The 18691-nt window shown below is 35.6% G+C and overlaps 1 protein-coding gene across 3 annotated transcripts in view; it reads left to right on the top strand.

The window, feature by feature from the left end:
* Nucleotides 1-18691, top strand: part of LOC110023498 (mediator of RNA polymerase II transcription subunit 16) — an 80452-nt gene that overhangs the window by 12689 nt on the left and 49072 nt on the right. For all 3 annotated transcript variants that reach the window (XM_020722963.1, XM_020722955.1, XM_020722971.1), the window contains 7 exons: nucleotides 3589-3701; nucleotides 4104-4205; nucleotides 4982-5072; nucleotides 5176-5772; nucleotides 5963-6581; nucleotides 6660-6739; nucleotides 12901-12983. In XM_020722963.1, coding sequence (XP_020578622.1) covers nucleotides 3589-3701; nucleotides 4104-4205; nucleotides 4982-5072; nucleotides 5176-5772; nucleotides 5963-6581; nucleotides 6660-6739; nucleotides 12901-12983 — 1685 coding nt within the window. The remainder of the gene's footprint in view (nucleotides 1-3588; nucleotides 3702-4103; nucleotides 4206-4981; nucleotides 5073-5175; nucleotides 5773-5962; nucleotides 6582-6659; nucleotides 6740-12900; nucleotides 12984-18691) is intronic.

Here is an 18691-nt window from a genome sequence, read left to right as displayed (position 1 = left end):
GGCTCTTGATGTTAGCACAGTTATACCTAATTAGCACAGTTATACCTAACTTCCATTCAATGGTTCAAAATCAATTTGGGGGTCAAAATAAAAGGCTTTAGGACAGACATTGCTAGAGATTACTTCAATCAAATTCTTTCACCTTATTTTCAATCTTATTCACCTTATTTTCAATCACAGGGGATTATCCATGACTCATCATATGTGGACACACCCCAACAAAATGGAGTAGCTGAAAGAAAGAATGAACATTTACTGAACACCACCCTAGCCTTATTCTTTCAAGGGAATGTTCCTAAGTCCAATTGGGGAGAAGCCGTTCTTACTGCCACACACATGATCAATAGACTTCCCTCCCGTGTGTTAGAAAACAATAGCTCTATAGAGGTCCTAAATAGCTTCTACCCTCACTTCAGAACCTCAAATGGCTTCACTCCCAGGGTATTTGGGTGTACTGCCTTTGTTCATGTCCACAAACAACATAGAGGGAAGCTAGATGCCAGAGCCATCAAATGTGTTTTCCTAGGTTACTCCTCCACTCAAAAGGGATATAAGTGTTACAATCCCTCTACCAGAAAATTTTGCATCTCTGCAGATGTCACTTTCACAGAAAATAAATCCTTTTTATCCAAGTCCTCTCCTCAGGGGGAGATTTCCATGATGGAAGATAGTACTTGTGAGTCCTTTGAACCACTTAAAACCCTTGACCTTTCACATGCGCCAGCCCGTGTTGTTGAACCTAGATCAAACTCTCCTCCTATTCCAGCTGAACCCGAGTCCTCTGAACCAATCATATCTGAGTCACTTGATCCTGAACCCTTATCATCTCCTACTCCAACTAGTCTCACTAATGATTTCTCGAGATTTCCTCAGGTGTATTCAAGGAGAAAGACCATTCCTAAACTGACACAAGTCCAAGAATCCAATCCACTATATCCACTATCTTACTATATATCTCTCAAGCACCTAACACCAGCCCACAAAAGATTCATTGTGAGTTTGAACACCATTGCCATTCCTAACAATGTGTCTTGAGGCATTGACAAAAAAAGAATGGAGAGACGCTATAAAAGAGGAAATAAGTGCTTTAGAAAAGAATAAAACATGAGAGATCGTTGACAAACCAAAGAAAAAATACATTGTTGATTGCAAGTGGATTTTTACATTAAAGTACAAGGCTGATGGGTTTTTTTGAAAGATATAAGACAAGGTTAGTAGCCAAAGGGTACACTCAGACTTACAGGGTGGATTATCAGGAAATATTTGCTCCAGTTGCAAAAATGAACACTGTGAGAATCCTGTTATCATTGGCTGCTCACTTTAATTGGCAAATGCTACAGTATGATGTAAAGAATACTTTCCTTCATGGTGACCTAAATGAGGAAATCTACATGAACATCCCTCCAGGAGTTGAAGGGGACACATGTAACAAGGTGTGCAAGCTGAAAAAACCCATTTATGGGTTAAAACAATCTTCTAGAGCATGGGTTGACAAATTTGCAAAAGTCATGAAGGAATCTGGGTATAATCAAAGCTAAGGTGACCACACTCTTTTCATTAAACATTCAGCTGCAGGGTGAGTGACTGCTCTTTTAGTCTATGTGGACGACATCATAGTGACTGGAAATGATGAGAAAGAGAAACATGAATTGAAACTGAGACTAGTTAAAGAATTTGAAATTAAGGAACTGGGGAAATTGAAGTACTTCCTCGGTCTTGAGGTGACATATTCCACACAGGGGATCTTCATATCTCAGCAAAAGTACGTGATTGATTTATTGACAGAAACAGGGAAGACTGGGTGTAAGCCAATCACTACTCCAATAGATCCAAACTATAAGTTGGGAGAAGCTAAAGAAGAACCAACTGTGGATAAAAGAATGTACCAGAGATTGGTTGGCAGACTCATATACCTTATTCACACTCGACCAGACATAGCATATTCTGTAAGTATGATCAGTCAATTCATGCATGATCCTAGAGAATCTCATCTTCAGGCTGCCTACAGGGTACTGCATTACTTGAAAGACAATCCGGGGAAAGGAATCTTGTTCAAAAGGAATGACACTCTTACTCTGGAAGCCTACACCGACGCTAACTATGCTGGCTCCATAGTGGATAGAAGATCAACTACAAGATATTGTACTTTTCTTGGAGGTAATCTAGTAACATGGAGTAGCAAGAAGCAGAATGTAGTGGCATGGTCATCTGCTGAATCAGAGTTCAGAGCTATTGCTCAAGGATTATGTGAATTACTGTGGCTGAGAATCATCTTGGATGATTTAAGAATCCCATGGGAGGGTTCTATGAAGCTCTACTGTGACAACAAGTCTGCCATTTATATAGCTCATAATCCTATACAACATGATAGGACAAAACTTATTGAGATTGATAGACATTTCATCAAAGAAAAACTGGAGGAAGGGTTAGTGTGTATGTCCTATGTTCCATCAGAAAGACAATTAGCCGATGTTCTACAAAGGGACTGAATAGTTTAAGTTTCCATGATCTTGTATCCAAGCTGGGAATGAAAAACATCTATTCCTCAGCTTGAGGGGGAGTGTTAATTTAAGGGATTTACCAATTAATTCTAATTTCCTTAATTAAGGAAATTATAATTAATTGGTAAATCCCTTAAATTAAAGAAATTATAATAAATTTGTAATCCCTTAAATCAAGGGAATTAGTTAAATAGTTTCCTAGTTTTTCTCTTTTTAATCTCCTATATAATACATTGTATGATCAATTCAAAGAAGAAGGTGAAATACAAATTATTTCTTTGATTTCCCACAAGTTTCAATTTTGAATTACAGTTAGGTTGGTTTTTTATTGGCTTAGTATAAATAGCTTGTTTTTGAACTGTTAAAGAACTTTGGATTGAGTTTATGCATTTGCGGATTGTTTTCTCTAAAATTCAGTTCTAAGAGCTCTGTATACTCTTCCTTTTGGAAGTGGTGTGCTTGTAGCTTGTCAGGAATTAGGTGGTGGATTTTCCTTGATGTTTGTAGTCTTTAACATCTTTGCCGGATTCCTTCCTCTAGCTGTTTTCGATGAGGACTGCAGCTATTGCTCCTAAACAGTTCCAAATCCTATTTCATTTTCAGTGTTTCTCTTCTAATCATTTTGTGAACTTTTCTAAGTCCTCGTATCAATCCTCATACACTATAACCTTTGCTCGGTGCTACTCTCACTTATTTTTTTCTATGCATAATCTTTGTTTGATTTCACTTTCAGTTCTTTCACTTTGGTTTTGACTGAGATGTTTCCCCATTAAATTTCATGACTTGCATTTATGAGCTGTTTAAATTTCTACTTGACTTCGTATGATTAATATATCTATACTCCATACTGGTGACCTAAAGTTGTAATCTAAACACTAAATACCATATATTCTCTTTTGATGGCACATTGCTTCATTCTACATCAAGTTTACCAAGAGTCATTGTTTCCAGTAAAGGTCAAATGAAATATTGGTTTTTACAATTTTGGAGGGGATCGGCGCTTTCATTTCTTAAATTCATAGTTATGAGTAGTTATAGATTGACATGGCCTTTCTAATGTTGTTTCATTATAATGGTATTTGAACAGATTCCCCACGAGATTTTGTTCAGTTTATTGAATGGTCACCGAAGTCTTGTTCTCGTGCACTGTTGATAGCTAATTTTCATGGCAGAATCACTATATGGACTCAGGCATCACAGGTAAAAATTTGGAGATCTATAGATTTATTGAAGTATAGTTTTCTCATAACTTCAATAAACCTTTTTAATTTTGTAGTTGAACAGGCCTAGGTTAAATTGTTTGTCAAAATATTAGATTGATCTCATAAGTGCAACTGCCATCTTTTTTTCTATTTGTCCTGTTTTTGCTGCAATTTTTTCTTCTAACCCCAACTCCTGCATGTTGGGAAGCATCGATCTGCCATTTGGGCAAATTACACGGTTGAATTAGCTCTGAGTCTGTAGACCAATCGTGAAATTGTTACTTGATGCGACAAAATGATCTTCCTTTTTTTTTGTTTTGCTCATTTATTGTAAAAAAGATGCTGGCAGTTTTTTTCAAATTACAATGGCAAATTTTGCCTTTTTTTGTTTGTATTTTAGGGTCCCATTCATCTTGTTCGAGATGTCAGTTCTTGGCAATGTGAACATGAATGGAGGCAAGATCTTGCTGTTGTCACTAAATGGTTGTCAGGAATGACAGCGGTATGCTATTTCTCCTCTTATTTTTTAATTAATTGTTCGAGGATGCAATCCTTTTTTATTCATGCCATGTAAGTCAGATTTTGAGGCAATTGCTGCACAAACCGACTCGTGAGTTTGGAATGTTAGGGTACGAACAATTGGATGGACGGTATTAATTTCTTTCGATTAATATTATAAATAAACCAACTCTTCTTCCAAAATATATAAAGAGTCACTGAGCAATAAAATTTTGTTCTAGTTCAAATCACACTGTAGTTATTTTATTTTTATATAATTCAAATAAATTTAAATTAAATTCGTAATTTCATTAATACCTATTCTTATTTACTTTTTTTTTTTTTTTCTATGTGCACATTTCCTTCCATCATCCATCTAACAAAGGAGTTTTTCCTGAAAACAAATATCAACTAATTTGTTGTCATGCAATGAGTCAGTGGTGTGCATCTTTCCAGCACTCAAGGATTCATATGTATGACTTGAATTGTCATCTGTATTTCATTGTTAAGAAGCTGAAAAGCTACCACATGGTGCTTATAGGAACTGGTCCGTTACATTAGTTTGATTTATTCTGTTATTTTAAACCAACTTGGCGGCCTCAGTTTGATGGTTTATTTTTGCAGCCCCACCCATTGTCAGTTTCTGATCTATTTTTTTTTTTCAGAAGATTCAGGCATTTAATTGTTGGCATTATTTAAACAGAGATAAATTTTTGTTTCCCCTTACTTGATTGTAATGGAGGTAATATTCACGTGGGGTTGTCTTTGCTTTTTTTCAAGATTCGTTCACTGCCTTCAAATCCTAACAACTCGTCTAATATGAAGTCGACTTTTGAGGAGAAGTTCAGTACACATCAACCTCAAACTGCAGGTTTGGATTGTTGTGTTGATAAGTTTGTGCATGGTCCTTTGTTTCATTTTTCAAAATTTTTTGGTGGCTTTCTCTGAAATAATGGACAAATATATTCTTGCAGCAAAATGGCCAAACTTCCTTTGTGTTTGTTCAGTTTTCTCATCAGGGTCCATCCAGCTTCACTGGGCACAGTGGCCTCCTCCTGAAAATGGTGAACCACAGAAATGGTTTTCAACAAGCAAAGGACTTCTAGGAGCTGGACCAAGTGGTATAATGGCTGCTGATGCCATCATTACTGAAGCAGGGGTCATGCACGTTGCTGGTGTTCCTCTTGTTAACCCATCGACTGTTGTTGTATGGGAGGTTACACCTGGCCCTGGGAATGGCTTTCACGTGGCCGCTAAGCTAAATACAACCTGCTCAATTTTTCCTCCATTGAGTCCTCCCTGTTGGACAGGCTTTGCACCTCTTGCAGCATGTTTGTTTAGTTTGCAAGAGTATGTAATCTCTCTAGAAAAGCAAGGAAAGAAGCAAACAGATCAAGAGATAATTGAGGCTGCACCACTTCACTGTTCTCCTGTTTCTAATTTTTCTGCATATGTAAGCCCTGAAGCTGCTGCTCAGTCTGCAGCAACCACTACATGGGGTTCTGGAGTTACTGCTGTGGCTTTTGATCCAACAAAGGGAGGGTCAATGATTGCAGTAGTAATAGTTGAAGGTTTTACTGAACTTATTTTAAATGTTGGAATTCTCTTCCAATTTCTTTATTAAATATTTTCTTGTAATACCCATTCACCATCATCCTGTACGTTTCATAGACAAGTTTGTTTCCATTTGCCTTGCAATGTTAATACACTTAATTTCAGTCAACCGAAGAAGAAATTTTATGTACTCTATTCTTTGTGCAGGTCAGTACATGTCTCCATATGATCCTGATGAGGGCCCTTCGATAACGGGATGGAGGGTCCAGTGCTGGGAATCATCTCTTCAGCCTGTTGTTTTACATCCAATATTTGGGAATCCTTCTAGTTTTGGGGGGCAACCGCCCATGCAAACAGTATGGTTAACTAGAGTTAACAAAAGCATTCCACCAACAGATGACATGGCAAATCCCCAACCATGCACTTCTTCGTCGACCATCTCTGATGAGAGGAATTCATCTGACAGTAGCATTGAGAGGGCAAAAAGGCTCAGCTTTGACCCATATGACCTTCCAAGCGATGTGAGGCAGCTAGCTCAAATAGTTTATTCTGCGCATGGTGGTGAAGTTGCTGTTGCTTTTCTTCGTGGTGGAGTCCACATATTCTCTGGTGCAAATTTCAATCAACTTGATAGTTACCACATCAATGTTGGTTCAGCCATTGCTACACCTGCCTTCTCATCTAGTGGCTGCTGCTTGGCCTCAGTTTGGCATGACACAAACAAAGATCGGACAACCTTGAAGATATTTCGTGTTCTTCCTTCAGCTGTTTCCAGCAATCAAGCTAAAGTTAGCTCGGCTGCATGGGAACGTGCTATTGCAGACAGGTTTTCTTTACGCCGCTAAATTTTTGTATGGGTCTAATTAAGCTATTGTTTGGAGTTTGCAAATCAATTTGTTTGTAGGTTTTGGTGGTGTCTTTTGTCTGGTGTTGACTGGTGGGATGCCATTGGCTGCACCCAGAGCGCCGCAGCAGATGGTTTAGGTGGGTATTGCGATATTTGGCCTTCCAAAAATGATTTTTATTTATTGATGGATGGTATTTGAAATTTCATTGAAGCATGGAAAATATCTAGTTGACTAGAAATGGTTGTTCGATCAGGAAAAAGAAAGATCTATTTATTTAATTTTCATTATAATTATGATATTGGTCTTTTAATTCCTTAGTTTTATTTGTAAGAGCTCGTTTTAATTTCTTTAGTTTTGGGGTTATTTGTGTAATTATCTGTAAGTTTATTTCACATTATGAATATAAATACAACCCTACTCCTTATTTTAGAACCATCCATTTTCATTCCTCTTCTACTGAATTTCTTCTTCTCTCCTTTTCTCCTTCAGCTTCTCTCTAGTTTACTTTCTTCTTGCTAGGCTTTAGCGCTAAGGTGTTGCATGCAATCTTTAATTTCACGTGAATCAGCTATTACCAGAAACCGGAGGAGTTATGTCTCTTGCACTGAGAAAGAAAGGTTGCTGGCAAAGGGCACCGAGGATTGGGGATTGGTTGTTCAAGGGCTGTTCGAGTTGTAGCCGGCTGCGTATATCAAGAACATAGTCGAGAAGGAGGAAGGTGGTTAAAGAATAAAGATGATTCTGGTGGCCTCGATTGAGATTTAAAAGATCAGTGTTCTCACTGATTTTAGCCTTTGAGGCTGAAAATGAAGTCATTTATTGTGCACTAGTGCTTGGATGCAGCTCTGCGGGAGGCGATCCTTAAAAATAGAAGAAAATATTACATGGAGAGGTGTTGAACAAAGCTGACTGTGCAATTCTATTTGTCTTGTACGTTCAGCACTTTAAAAAGCTATAGATAAAAGATCAGCGTTCAGAGATTAGTTCTTTTTATCTAATCGGCTGTATCAGCCAAGATCTAGGAACCAATCATGACCCAAGTCGAAGGCAAGAAGAAAAAGCTTTCTTTGTTGTAAAAAGGCCATTTCAGGAAGTAATTTCTAGAGAGGAGAACAATAATTAATAAACATTTAGAGATGGATGAGATGCTACAACTGTGGAGAAATGCTATGGCAATGTCGAATTTATTTCTAGCTTATGTTCATGAAGGGGTAGATTGTAGAATCTATGCGCTTTTTGCTTTTGTGCCCAAACAAGAGTTGGTTTTGAGCCTTGCAATGGAAAAGCTGGCATAATGTGTGGTGCAAATAACAAGGCATGTAAATTTAAAGGTGAAGGATTCGTTCAACTCAAACTGTATGATAGCATGAAAAGATTGCTAAAAAATGTAAGGTATGTTTTGAACTTGAAGAAATTGGATTGCACTTGATGAACCAAATTGCAGTGAATACAGTGTTAAATGTAATGATGAAGGCAATTGCTCTCATAGTCATCATGAAAGACATTCATATGTTAAAGAAAGACATTAATATGAATGTAGTTCTTACGTTGCTAGGTAGAACTGTGATTGGAGTATGTGTTAGCATGACTTGTTATTTTGTTGATGAAACCAAGTTGTAGCATTAAAGATTAGGACATGTAAGCCTAAGAAGGCTTAAAAAAAGTGTATAAATAAGGGTTCTTTGAAAATAAAAAACCTATTAATTCGGATTTTTGTGAACATTTTGTGGTTGGAAAAACTGAGAGGTTGAGGTTTGCCACTTTAGAATATAAATCTTAAAAAATTAGTTCATGTGCATTTATATTTATCTGGGGTCCTAGGAAGTGCACATGGCAAAGCAAGGTGTTTCTATATTTTTGCTGATAATTATTTAAGAAAGTTATTGGTTTATTTTTTGAACCAAAAATTGAAGCTTTGGAAGATTTCAAAGAAAGGAGCATTGATTGGAACTCAAAATGGAAAGGACAAGAAGCCGAGAACTCTCCACAACTTTGGATTTTGTTCGGATCAATTTATAATATATTATATGCATTACAAAATCATATAGTGATGTTGACACTTAAGTAAAATGTGCTAGCTGAAGGCTATAATAGGTTCATTCTTGCAATGGCAAGATGTATATTTAATAATGCAGTTCTGTCAAAAAAAAAATGTAGTTTTGTTATGGACTTTTTTTGCGTAAACAGTTAGTAGACTCCCTTTTTGATAAATTTACATTATTTATGGTCTATTTTGTTCAAGTCTCGATAAGAAACGGGGATTAGACAACCAAGTTACTATATTAGACTAAAGGTATTTGGTTGCTTTGCTTATACTCATTATAAAAGAAGAATCAGAAGAGTTCTGAAATGTTTTTCATTGGATATCCTGAGAATGTAAAATTGTATAATTTTTGATGTTTGGAATTGGATCATCTTAAATATTTAAGAGACAGTGATGACATTTTTTTAATTAACAACAAAAAAAGTTTAGTTCCAAAAACCATGGACCAAAGCAAGACTATTGCAACTTGAGGCGAAGCGGTCAAAGAAACTTGAAATCATTGAAGGTTATGATTAAGGATCAACTAAAGCAGAAACAGAATAGCTTAGACTTCGATTCATTGAAGAAATGCAACAAAGAACATTTGATTTGGCTAGGGGCAAACTTAGTAGAATAGTTCAAGACCGCAAAGATATGGGCATGCAATTATTATTTCTTGCGTATTTTTAACAGGAGGTGAATCAAGTTTCTTTAAGGGAGTCACGGAAAGTACAGAAAGAAATAAATGGTAACAAACTATGAATAAAGAGAGATCTCCCTTAGGAAGAATAGCACTTAGATGTCGAGATAATAAATAAGTAGATTGTCTGCTGCAATGGTTTTGCTAGAAGAAGGGTGAAATTCTTGGAGTGTAAGAGCTAAATTTCAAAGCTAGACTTATGACGAGAGTTTACATAAGGGGTGTAAACTATACTGAAATTATCTCAAGTTTTATGATATACATTTATACATTTCCCTATCGTACTTGGGTAGTTTGCCATGTACATTGAGCACATGAATATTAAAACATCATTACTGCATGGAGATTTGGAAGATACTATTTACATGATTTAACCTAGTAGTTTTACTGAAGTTTGATTGGGAAATCAATTATGTTTTTCTGAAATGATTCTTATCCAAGGTAAAATGAATTCCAAGGATGTGTTGCTAATGTTTTGATGAGCATATGCTTGATATACTCTTCAGTCTTAGAAATAATGATGATTGTGTATATTCGAAATTTGAGGCGGTCAATAGCATTATGCCATTTACTTCATTTTGATGATAGGTTATTTGTAGGCATTAGCTTAATAGAAATCACAAGATTGAAGGCTTTCTTAAGGTGGAGTTAAAAGTGAAGAATATTGGTTCTGCCAGGTAAATTCTAGAATGGATATCATCTGAAATAAAGAAGGGCAGGAAGTGTCCTTTGTACATTAATCAAAAAGATTGGGAACATGTATAAAATGACAGCTTCTAAACATGTTTCGATACCTTTACCAGTACATTTTAAGTTGAGTAAGAATCAAATAACCTGCGATGATGTTGAAAGATTATGTATTAAGAAAAATCCTTACTAAATTATTGTGGATGGTTTCACGCATGCTATGATTTGTTGCATGCATAAATTTGGCTTATGCAGTCATGGTAATAAGTAGGTTCATGTTTGATTTAGTGAGATGTTATTAGGAAGCTAAAATGGGTGCTAAGGTACTTAAATGGGGCTATGACCGTGGGATTGAGCTATGAAATATTGGATTATTTAGATGAAGTGATTACATAATATGTAGATTCAGATATCGTATGATGTTTTGATACCTGGAGATCCCATATAGGTTATGTATTTAGTGTGTTTGAAAATACTGTTAGTTGGAAGGCTAATTTTGTAGCTAGTTATATCGTTGTCTATAATTGAAGCTAAATACATTGCTGCATCTGAAGCATAAAAAAGATTTATGATTGAAATGATTGATTTTTAAGAGTGTTAATTCAACTTGCACTCACGTTTGTGTCTTTGTTTTATGACAGTCAATATGCTTACTTATCTCGAAGAATCCTATGTATCATAAAAGAATTATGTATATAGATGTGAAGTTCCTTTTCATTGAGGAGGCAGTTCATGATGGGATTGTGGAGATTGTGAAGTTTCCAACATATGGCAATGCATCAGATATGTTGACAAAAGCTCTGGCTTATTGAAATTATCAATATTTCTTGGAGTTGTTGAATTGTGAGAGAGAAATCTTGTTGTTTTTTACTTGGTTTTTGATGAATTAAAGAACCAATTTAGAGATTGTGACATTGGTCCCTCACTTTTTTACTTGGTTTTATTTGTAAGAGCTCTTTAAGTTTCTTTAGTTTTGGGTTTATTTTTGTAACTTTCTGCTTACAAGTTTACCTTGAGGTGTGGGCTATAAATACACCCTCACCCTTGTTGTAGGAAAATCTGATTTCTTTTCTCGTGAATTTTTCTGCTCTGCTATTCTCCCTCTATTTCCCTCTCATGGGAGGAGGCTGCGCTAAAGCCTGACAAGATGGATTGCCATGGAATTGCTGAGTTGCTGCTGCAGATGTGAGATGGTGTTCTGTCAGCTGCTGTGCATCGTAGAATTTCTGAAGGCAGTTATTACCAGTAGTCTATAATCTCTCTTGAATTAGCTAAATTGTTAAAATGGTCTTATGTGTATACTAGTCAATTGTCATTGCAGAATGCTTTTCGCTAACATTTATGTAGTGCCACTATTTTCTAATTAATCACTTGGTTGGGCGAGTACCACAGGTTCTGTGTTCCTGATATTGAGTGAATTTTAATCCATTGAATGACGATGGAGATGAATGATTGGAGGATAAGTGATGGTAGTTCTCTATTTTATTGAATGAGCTTAAAATGTTTTGTTTTTTGAGCTTAACTAGACTTTTGAGGTGTGCTTATGTTAGTCCCAATTTTTTTATGGTGTTCAATTTAGTATCACAACTCACTAATTTGAGTTAATTATGTCGTACAGTCAACTTTGTCATTTTTTAAATGAAAACATGCCCAGGGAAGCGTTTCATGAAGATATTTTGAATTTTTTGAGGTCATCACGTTATTTTGAGCTGGAATTAAGCAGTTATTGACCCTAATAATTCCAATATGCACTTAAAAAAGCTTGCTTTCACCAATTTATGCCTAAAGGAATATCGAAGCGAATGGCAAGGCCATCTTGGTTCATATTTGATGAGTTAAGAGACAATTGAAAATGCAGAATAATTTGAGACTAAGGGTTCATTTTGTGCGGCAGTGTGGTGCCACTCCATAATTTTTTATATTTGGTAAAACTATTTTTTGTCTGCGTTCTAAAAAAAACTGTAGATAAAAACTATATTTTGCTACCATATCTGACTATCTGAGATGACTGCTAGAAAGTTGCAATCTGACATTTAAAATTTTTTTTTTTGTAATAGCCACCACAACTTTTTAAATAACAGTTTTTTCTTCAGCAGTTTCACAACTGCTTCTTCAAACATTTAAAACTGCCCCAAACAGACCCTAAAATGGATTTTTGATCTATTAAAATCAGAGTGCTCATCAAGCTAGTATTGAGTTTTGGACAAATTTATCTGCTCTAACCAAGAACATTTGAATGTGATGAATGATTGATGTGTCAATAATGTGATGGCGATGCAACACACGTAGGCTGTTACATTTTAAAAATTTCCAAACAACTTGAAATTTTCATTTACTTCCGGTGAATTTTATTTTTAAGTTCTTTTTAAGCAAAAGCATCTTCATGTCCTCTCTTAGAAATCTCTCCAAAGCCTATGATGCCTTCCACTTGTCATTATGGATTATCTGATTTTAAATTGTCAAATGAGTCATGTGACAAACTTAACAATGGCTTTTTTTTTTTTTCCTGGCTTTGGCGGTGCTTTTTGGCCTTTTTTTTTTTTTTTTTTTGAAATTTGGTTTGATTCTTGTAACTTGCCTATGTTCTAGGGTGCATTTGAGGCGGCACTTATTTAAACGCATAGTTGGTGATATTTTGAAATCCATCGTAAGGAGCTTGCTTGCATTATTTTACACAGCGTTCAGTACATTTGAAGACGGCGTTCTATGGTATCTGTGGGACTAAATTTAATTTTTACCTAATAATTTTGCAAATTCTTTTACATCTGGCAGGTTTTGTAATTCCATCCTTGGGTACCTTCTTGTGTATTAAATTTTCTGAATGTATATATTAGGTGTCTTGCATCATTTTTTCACAGATTTGATACTGACCTTTGCCTTGTTTTAGTTTCTTTGAATAGCGTGATTGCCGTGTTGGATGCAGACTTCCATGCTTTGCCTTCAAATCAACACCGACAGCAATATGGCCCAGTATGTTATGCTTATACTCATTTTCATCTTGTTGCTTATGAATATCTATATTCTAGAAATCCACTCATGCGTAGCCTTGAATTTTGTTTTGCTAGCTTTATGCCTTCCTTGTCGACTTCTATTCGGGCATCCTTTGTATATATTTCTTTAGTGTTCAATTTGTCTGTTGGCCAATTGGTTCGATAGCTGTTTAAATTTATCTAATTTTGTTTTATTTTTATTTATGCTTTGTAAATAAGTTGTAGGCCATTTCGGTTATCTTAACTGACATTTTGATTAACAAAAACCTATTGGCTGTTTGAAAGTCATTTAATAAGTTTTTTCTAATATTAATAATTGTTTATAAATCGGAAAAAATCTTTTGTTATTTCTCTATATGCATTTATACTTGTAAATGGAAACCTTCTATAATTTTTCTGGTTAGAGAGTTGCTACAGTGATCCACTTTAATTTTACCTTTCTTTTTTAACGGCATGACCAACATAAATAGTCCTTTTTTATGGCGTTTATGGTGAAATTGGGGTTAATTGAATTTAAAGAGTGATTAAATCTCAATCAAATCAATGCTAATCCTAGTGTTTTAAAAAAGTTTAGAGCAATTCGATGCATCTGAGTTCTTTTTTGGTTTAATGTGTAAAGCAAAGTGGCCTTTTACTAATTAGAGCACTAAGTTTGCACCACATATACATATATTATGTGCATCAATAATTATATTTAATTAACCAAATTTAAAGCATATTAGATAATATTTTTTTAGCAAATATAATGATACATTAAATAATATTACTTTTTAGTTATTTAGGAGAAAAAGTCAAAGATATAAATGCTATAATTAATGAAGTGATGTAAGAATACCTAAAATAAAAAATGTATTTATTAGACTGAGTGTCCAACTAGAAACTAGGTGTTGTTGACCCTTAAAAAGGAAATAATTAATCAAATGAAAATATTTAATATTCCTATTTTTTTAATTATGGTGCTTTATTCAAATACAATATAACTGTCCCCTCTTCTCTATTAAAAGAGCGGAGAGCTCGATTACAAACAAAAGAAACCACTTAGAATCGACGCCTCACGATCGCCCCCTGTACCCTTTGCTGTCCGAATTTAGAGCAGGTAGAAGCCATTTCACGCGACCCAAAAATTCGAAGCTTCCCATTCTTACCTTCCATGATTGAAGGCAAGATCACAACTTGCAAAAACCTCTTAAAATTCCTGCGCTCGCTTACTGTCGCGACTATATCTAGCGGGAAAGCAACAACAGGATTGCAACCCACTCCTAGGATCACAACACACTCCTTTCGCTCTATCCCGAGCCACAACCATGCTCTAATTCTTTCAATCTCGCTCTTGGTGCCTCACAAAGTTGCAATATGTATTCTTCTTCCCCGTCTCAAGATTCGAGCGTGCGATTCTCATTTTCAATTAATTACAACGGGATTGCAGCTTGCGTAGACCTCCTTCAAAACTGAAGCAGACAGTCGCGACGCTCTGTGCAACTTGCTCTGCCTTGGTAACCTCAATTTCGCCTTCTCTTGCTGTATTGTCAAGTTCCTAGGCGGCATTGTGGTCCCTCCCCGCCTTGTACAGTGTCAGACCCGAGCCGCTCTTCTTCTGCCCTTCTCGTCTCTTGCACTGTAGAACATTTTTGAAACTCATAGCCCCTCATGTCCTCCATTGCATCCTTGTCTTTCTCATCCATCCGTCTCCTTCCCATTTCATGCCGGAAATCTTTTGTCTTCTGTGTTTGTTTTTTGCCTACCCTGCCTCTCTCCATGTCTTTATGTGAAGCCAACCCACCGAAACTTGTGTCGTCGCGTGAAACCAACGTATTGAACTCGAGCGGAGACACTTTGCCTTAGCTCAAACCCGAGCTCTCCCCTTTGCCACGGTCGATCCCCCTTGTCGGTCTAATCTTCTTCGTTTGCCTTAGCTGCACAGTGTTGCTTCGAGTTTCCTCGTTTGCCCTAGCTGACACCCTCATATTTCTCGTTGTTCAAAACAATTGGAATCTTTCCCCTGTTTTATACTTCGCGTGAACAGAAGCCAACAACCTAAGAGCCATAGCCCGCTTCAGAGGTACGAGTGATTCCTATGTCGAAACCTTCTAATCTCTGCATCAGACCAGTCTTCCTCTTTTCTACTTACGTATCCTACTTTGCAGCCAAAAAGGAGTCACTATTGGTCCAAAATATAACTAAGCCATTTATTTGTTTTATATTTTTTATTTTGTGTAAAATAAATAGAGGGAGAGAGAAGAAATTTAAAATAAAAATTGTATTGTATTTTATTCTGTTTTGTCGTCGATCGTCGATCCCATCATTTCATCGTCGTCAACACCGTCGAAGCATGAATGGCTCATAACACGTTGGGGCAACATAGTCATTTTTGAAAATTTCCATTTGAGGTAGCTTGGAAACCCGTTCGTGGGAATTAAGTACCATTCAAGGAATACTGCGAACTCGTTTTGATTTTTTTTTTAAAAGTTGGGGTTTTAAAGTACCCATATGTGGAAAAGCGAGTATCCGTCCGTGGGAATTAAGTAATATTGGGGGAAAGTAGAGTATTATTCGTGAAGGGAATGCTGCTTTGCGATTTAAAATTTTGTCCTTTGCAGCAGTGTCTTACAATATTGAATCAGTTGGGAAGTTTGACATTCCCTTGTGCCTCCTAACATGGTTTGACGCCGGGAGGTTGCTGAAATTTCGGGTTATTTGGACTTGTAGAATAATTTAAAATTTGGACTCTATAAACCTATAAAATGAATTAAAATTGAATTATTTGTACTTCGAAATGATAAAAAAATGTAAAAGAAAACACAAGTAATGAATTAAAATTCGAAATATTCTTTTAGATTATTTTTCAAGTCATTTCAAGAGAATAAAATTATTTATATTGGACATATAAATGCTTGGGAATAATCTGATAGCCCATAAATTAATGGGATAAAACTTTTCTTTCACTTCTTATTCGTCCATATTTGAATGTGATCAAGTAAAAATATATTTCTTGGTGTAAATGAATCTTTATGTGATCTATTTAATAACATAAATTGGCGCTAATAATCTTTCTCGTACATCTGAAGCCAAAGTACTTGTTGAAAGAGACATTACTTCTTTTGTTTCTGAGGAAATTTGGTTGTGCACACAGCACCATGGATATTGACAGCAGATAGAGATTGAGCCTTTTCCTTCGTATTGTTCGAACTGTCGTATGTTCGACCACTCTAGTTCTCAATGTCGTATGTTCGCGTATGTTCGACCACTCTAGTTCTCAATGTCATCATCTACACCCCCATCTCAGACCAAAAAAATAAAGTACTCCGCTAGAGACAGTGATTCAATCTCCTCCTGATCAGCTCCAAGTTATTGACATTATTGATCATCATAAGGATACATCTGACGACGTTAATATCTCCGCAGACAATATGTCAACAATTTAGTCTCCACACAATGCTGTAGCTCCCCCGTCTTTAGAACCTCCTATCGTGGAGGCGAGAGATATTCTTCAGACTCCATATTAGTCACACATTCATGCATGCACATGCATAGACATGCATATACATACATATTCATCCATCTTAAAATTCTCCCTGTTACGAAGCAAAAAAAAAAAAAAAAAAAAAAAAAAAGCCATACCCTTATGATGGTTATAATTATTGCCAATCATAAAAATTTGAAATTGTCATAAGAAACCTTTTTGAGTTCCAAGCTATAGAAAAAATATATTGGGATTTTTCGTGATGATGACATTTTAGTTGTGAAATCATAACTCAAAGGAAATCTATCTAATTTCAATCCCTTTTACTAATGGAAATGTTGAAGTTAGAAAGTTGAGCAATAGTCCTCTACTTTGTGTTTAAAACATTCCCTTACTTACTCTACATCTTATTTTACTAAGGATAATTCAAGTTTAACCAATGCTCATGAAGAGCCAATTTCATATCATGTATAATACTATAATCAATCTTATAAATCTCATGCTTACCTTGGGTCGTTAGCTTAATTAGAAGGACATATATATTATGGTTATGAGCTAAGCTTGAATGTTTGCTAATTGCTAAGTTTACAATTCATGTCCCGTAAGGTGCACCTGGTAGGGTATGAAGCTTTCTATTTGTTAGTTCATATAAAATTGATCCCTTTGACAAGTTCCCTCCCCAATTCTATAAGTGTCCCTTAGATGATGTAACCCATGATTGTTGATATGATCCTCCAGTTCTGTTGGGTTGACTACTCTACCAATTAAATAGAACAGAGCCGCCCATGAAAACCCAAGACAATGGAATCATGATACCTTGATCAAGTTTCTGATCATTCATCCTTCTTCCACACTGAGCCAACAATATATCTTTATTTTCTCAGCTCAAATCTCTTTTATTAAAGGCAATTAATCAAAGTATAGTAAAGCTTATGCAAGACACCTTAGCTAAGTATTGAGAGCTTTGTCTTTTAATCCAGAGGTCCTAGGTTTAAGGTTTTGCATATACAGGGCGCGTGCGTTTTTATGTTTGTGTGGGAGAGGGAAAAAAACAAACAAACAAAGTGTTGTAAAGGCCCCCTAAATCTAAACTTCTTTCTTTTCATCGGGAGGTTTAATTAGCCATATGCAATCAAGAGGAAGATATATTTAACTTTTTATTTGATATCCAATACATTTTGAAAAATCAACTCAAATATATATTTAGTTGAGTTGGTGGTGATTTTCAGATCCCACATTGCAATGGAATTGACAAATATACTTTTTCAGATATCCCAAATGATGCAAGCAATGGCTTTCCAATCTCTGTTTTGTTTGATTTGTTTCGACTAAATTTAAAGCAATCCATTCATATGGGTCTTGCAAATCAAGTGTTGTTCGGTCTATTTTTTTCTGTGAAGGCTAGACTTGCAATTGAAATATAGTATAAAAAAAAGAGTGAAAATAAGTGTGGAACATGCTCACATTTTCTGAGCTTTCTAGAGCTCTATATTGTGCTCACTTTTGTTTTACATTAAATATATGTTATTTTATGTGGCTATTGCTGGAGATAAGAGGGCATTGAACGGATGAGGTATTGTTTATTTTTTTCTTGTCTTAAGTTTTGAACTCCATGGATTCCTTTTTTTGTCAATAATAGAGCAAAATAATTTATCCTAATAGGTGGATGAAGTGATTGGCTGCCCAATCAACAAGCACCCTTGTTTTTAGCCAAGTCAAAAGCAAACAAAATAAAAGAGTAATATTAACATTATGTACACAGCTAACTTTTCTTTTAGAATTGCAAACTACACTTTCAAAAAGTTTCTATTTATAGGACATGCCTTGATGATAAATACAAATTTATAGAAATTTTTAGGCCGGTAATGTGTTCAACCTCTGATCAATTATGGAGTAACCCAATCATTGCATTGAGAAGTGTGCCAAGATAGTGCAGTTTTGTAAACGGCCTTAAACGCATATCAACAATTCTGATAAATCTCTTAATGATCATAAAATCTTTTCCAAAATTGTCTTCAAGATTATGGAATCTTCTATGTTGGTTGAATAGATAGATTTAGTTTTTGAGTATTTGAAAAGGCATTCTAGGTTTATGCCTTGAGGCTTAAGACTTGATGTCACCTGTGAGGATTGCACCTTTTTTATGAGGCATACTCCTCGAGGTTTTATGTCTGCGGTGTTTGAGTCGGAGCTCAATTAAGTTGTAAAAAAATAATATTATATTATAT

The sequence above is a fragment of the Phalaenopsis equestris genome, unplaced genomic scaffold (genome assembly GCF_001263595.1).
Source record: "Phalaenopsis equestris unplaced genomic scaffold, ASM126359v1 Scaffold000002, whole genome shotgun sequence".
Taxonomy (NCBI): Eukaryota; Viridiplantae; Streptophyta; class Magnoliopsida; order Asparagales; family Orchidaceae; genus Phalaenopsis; species Phalaenopsis equestris.
Note: the sequence above shows the minus strand (reverse complement) of the source record. Positions and strands in the feature narration are given on the sequence as shown.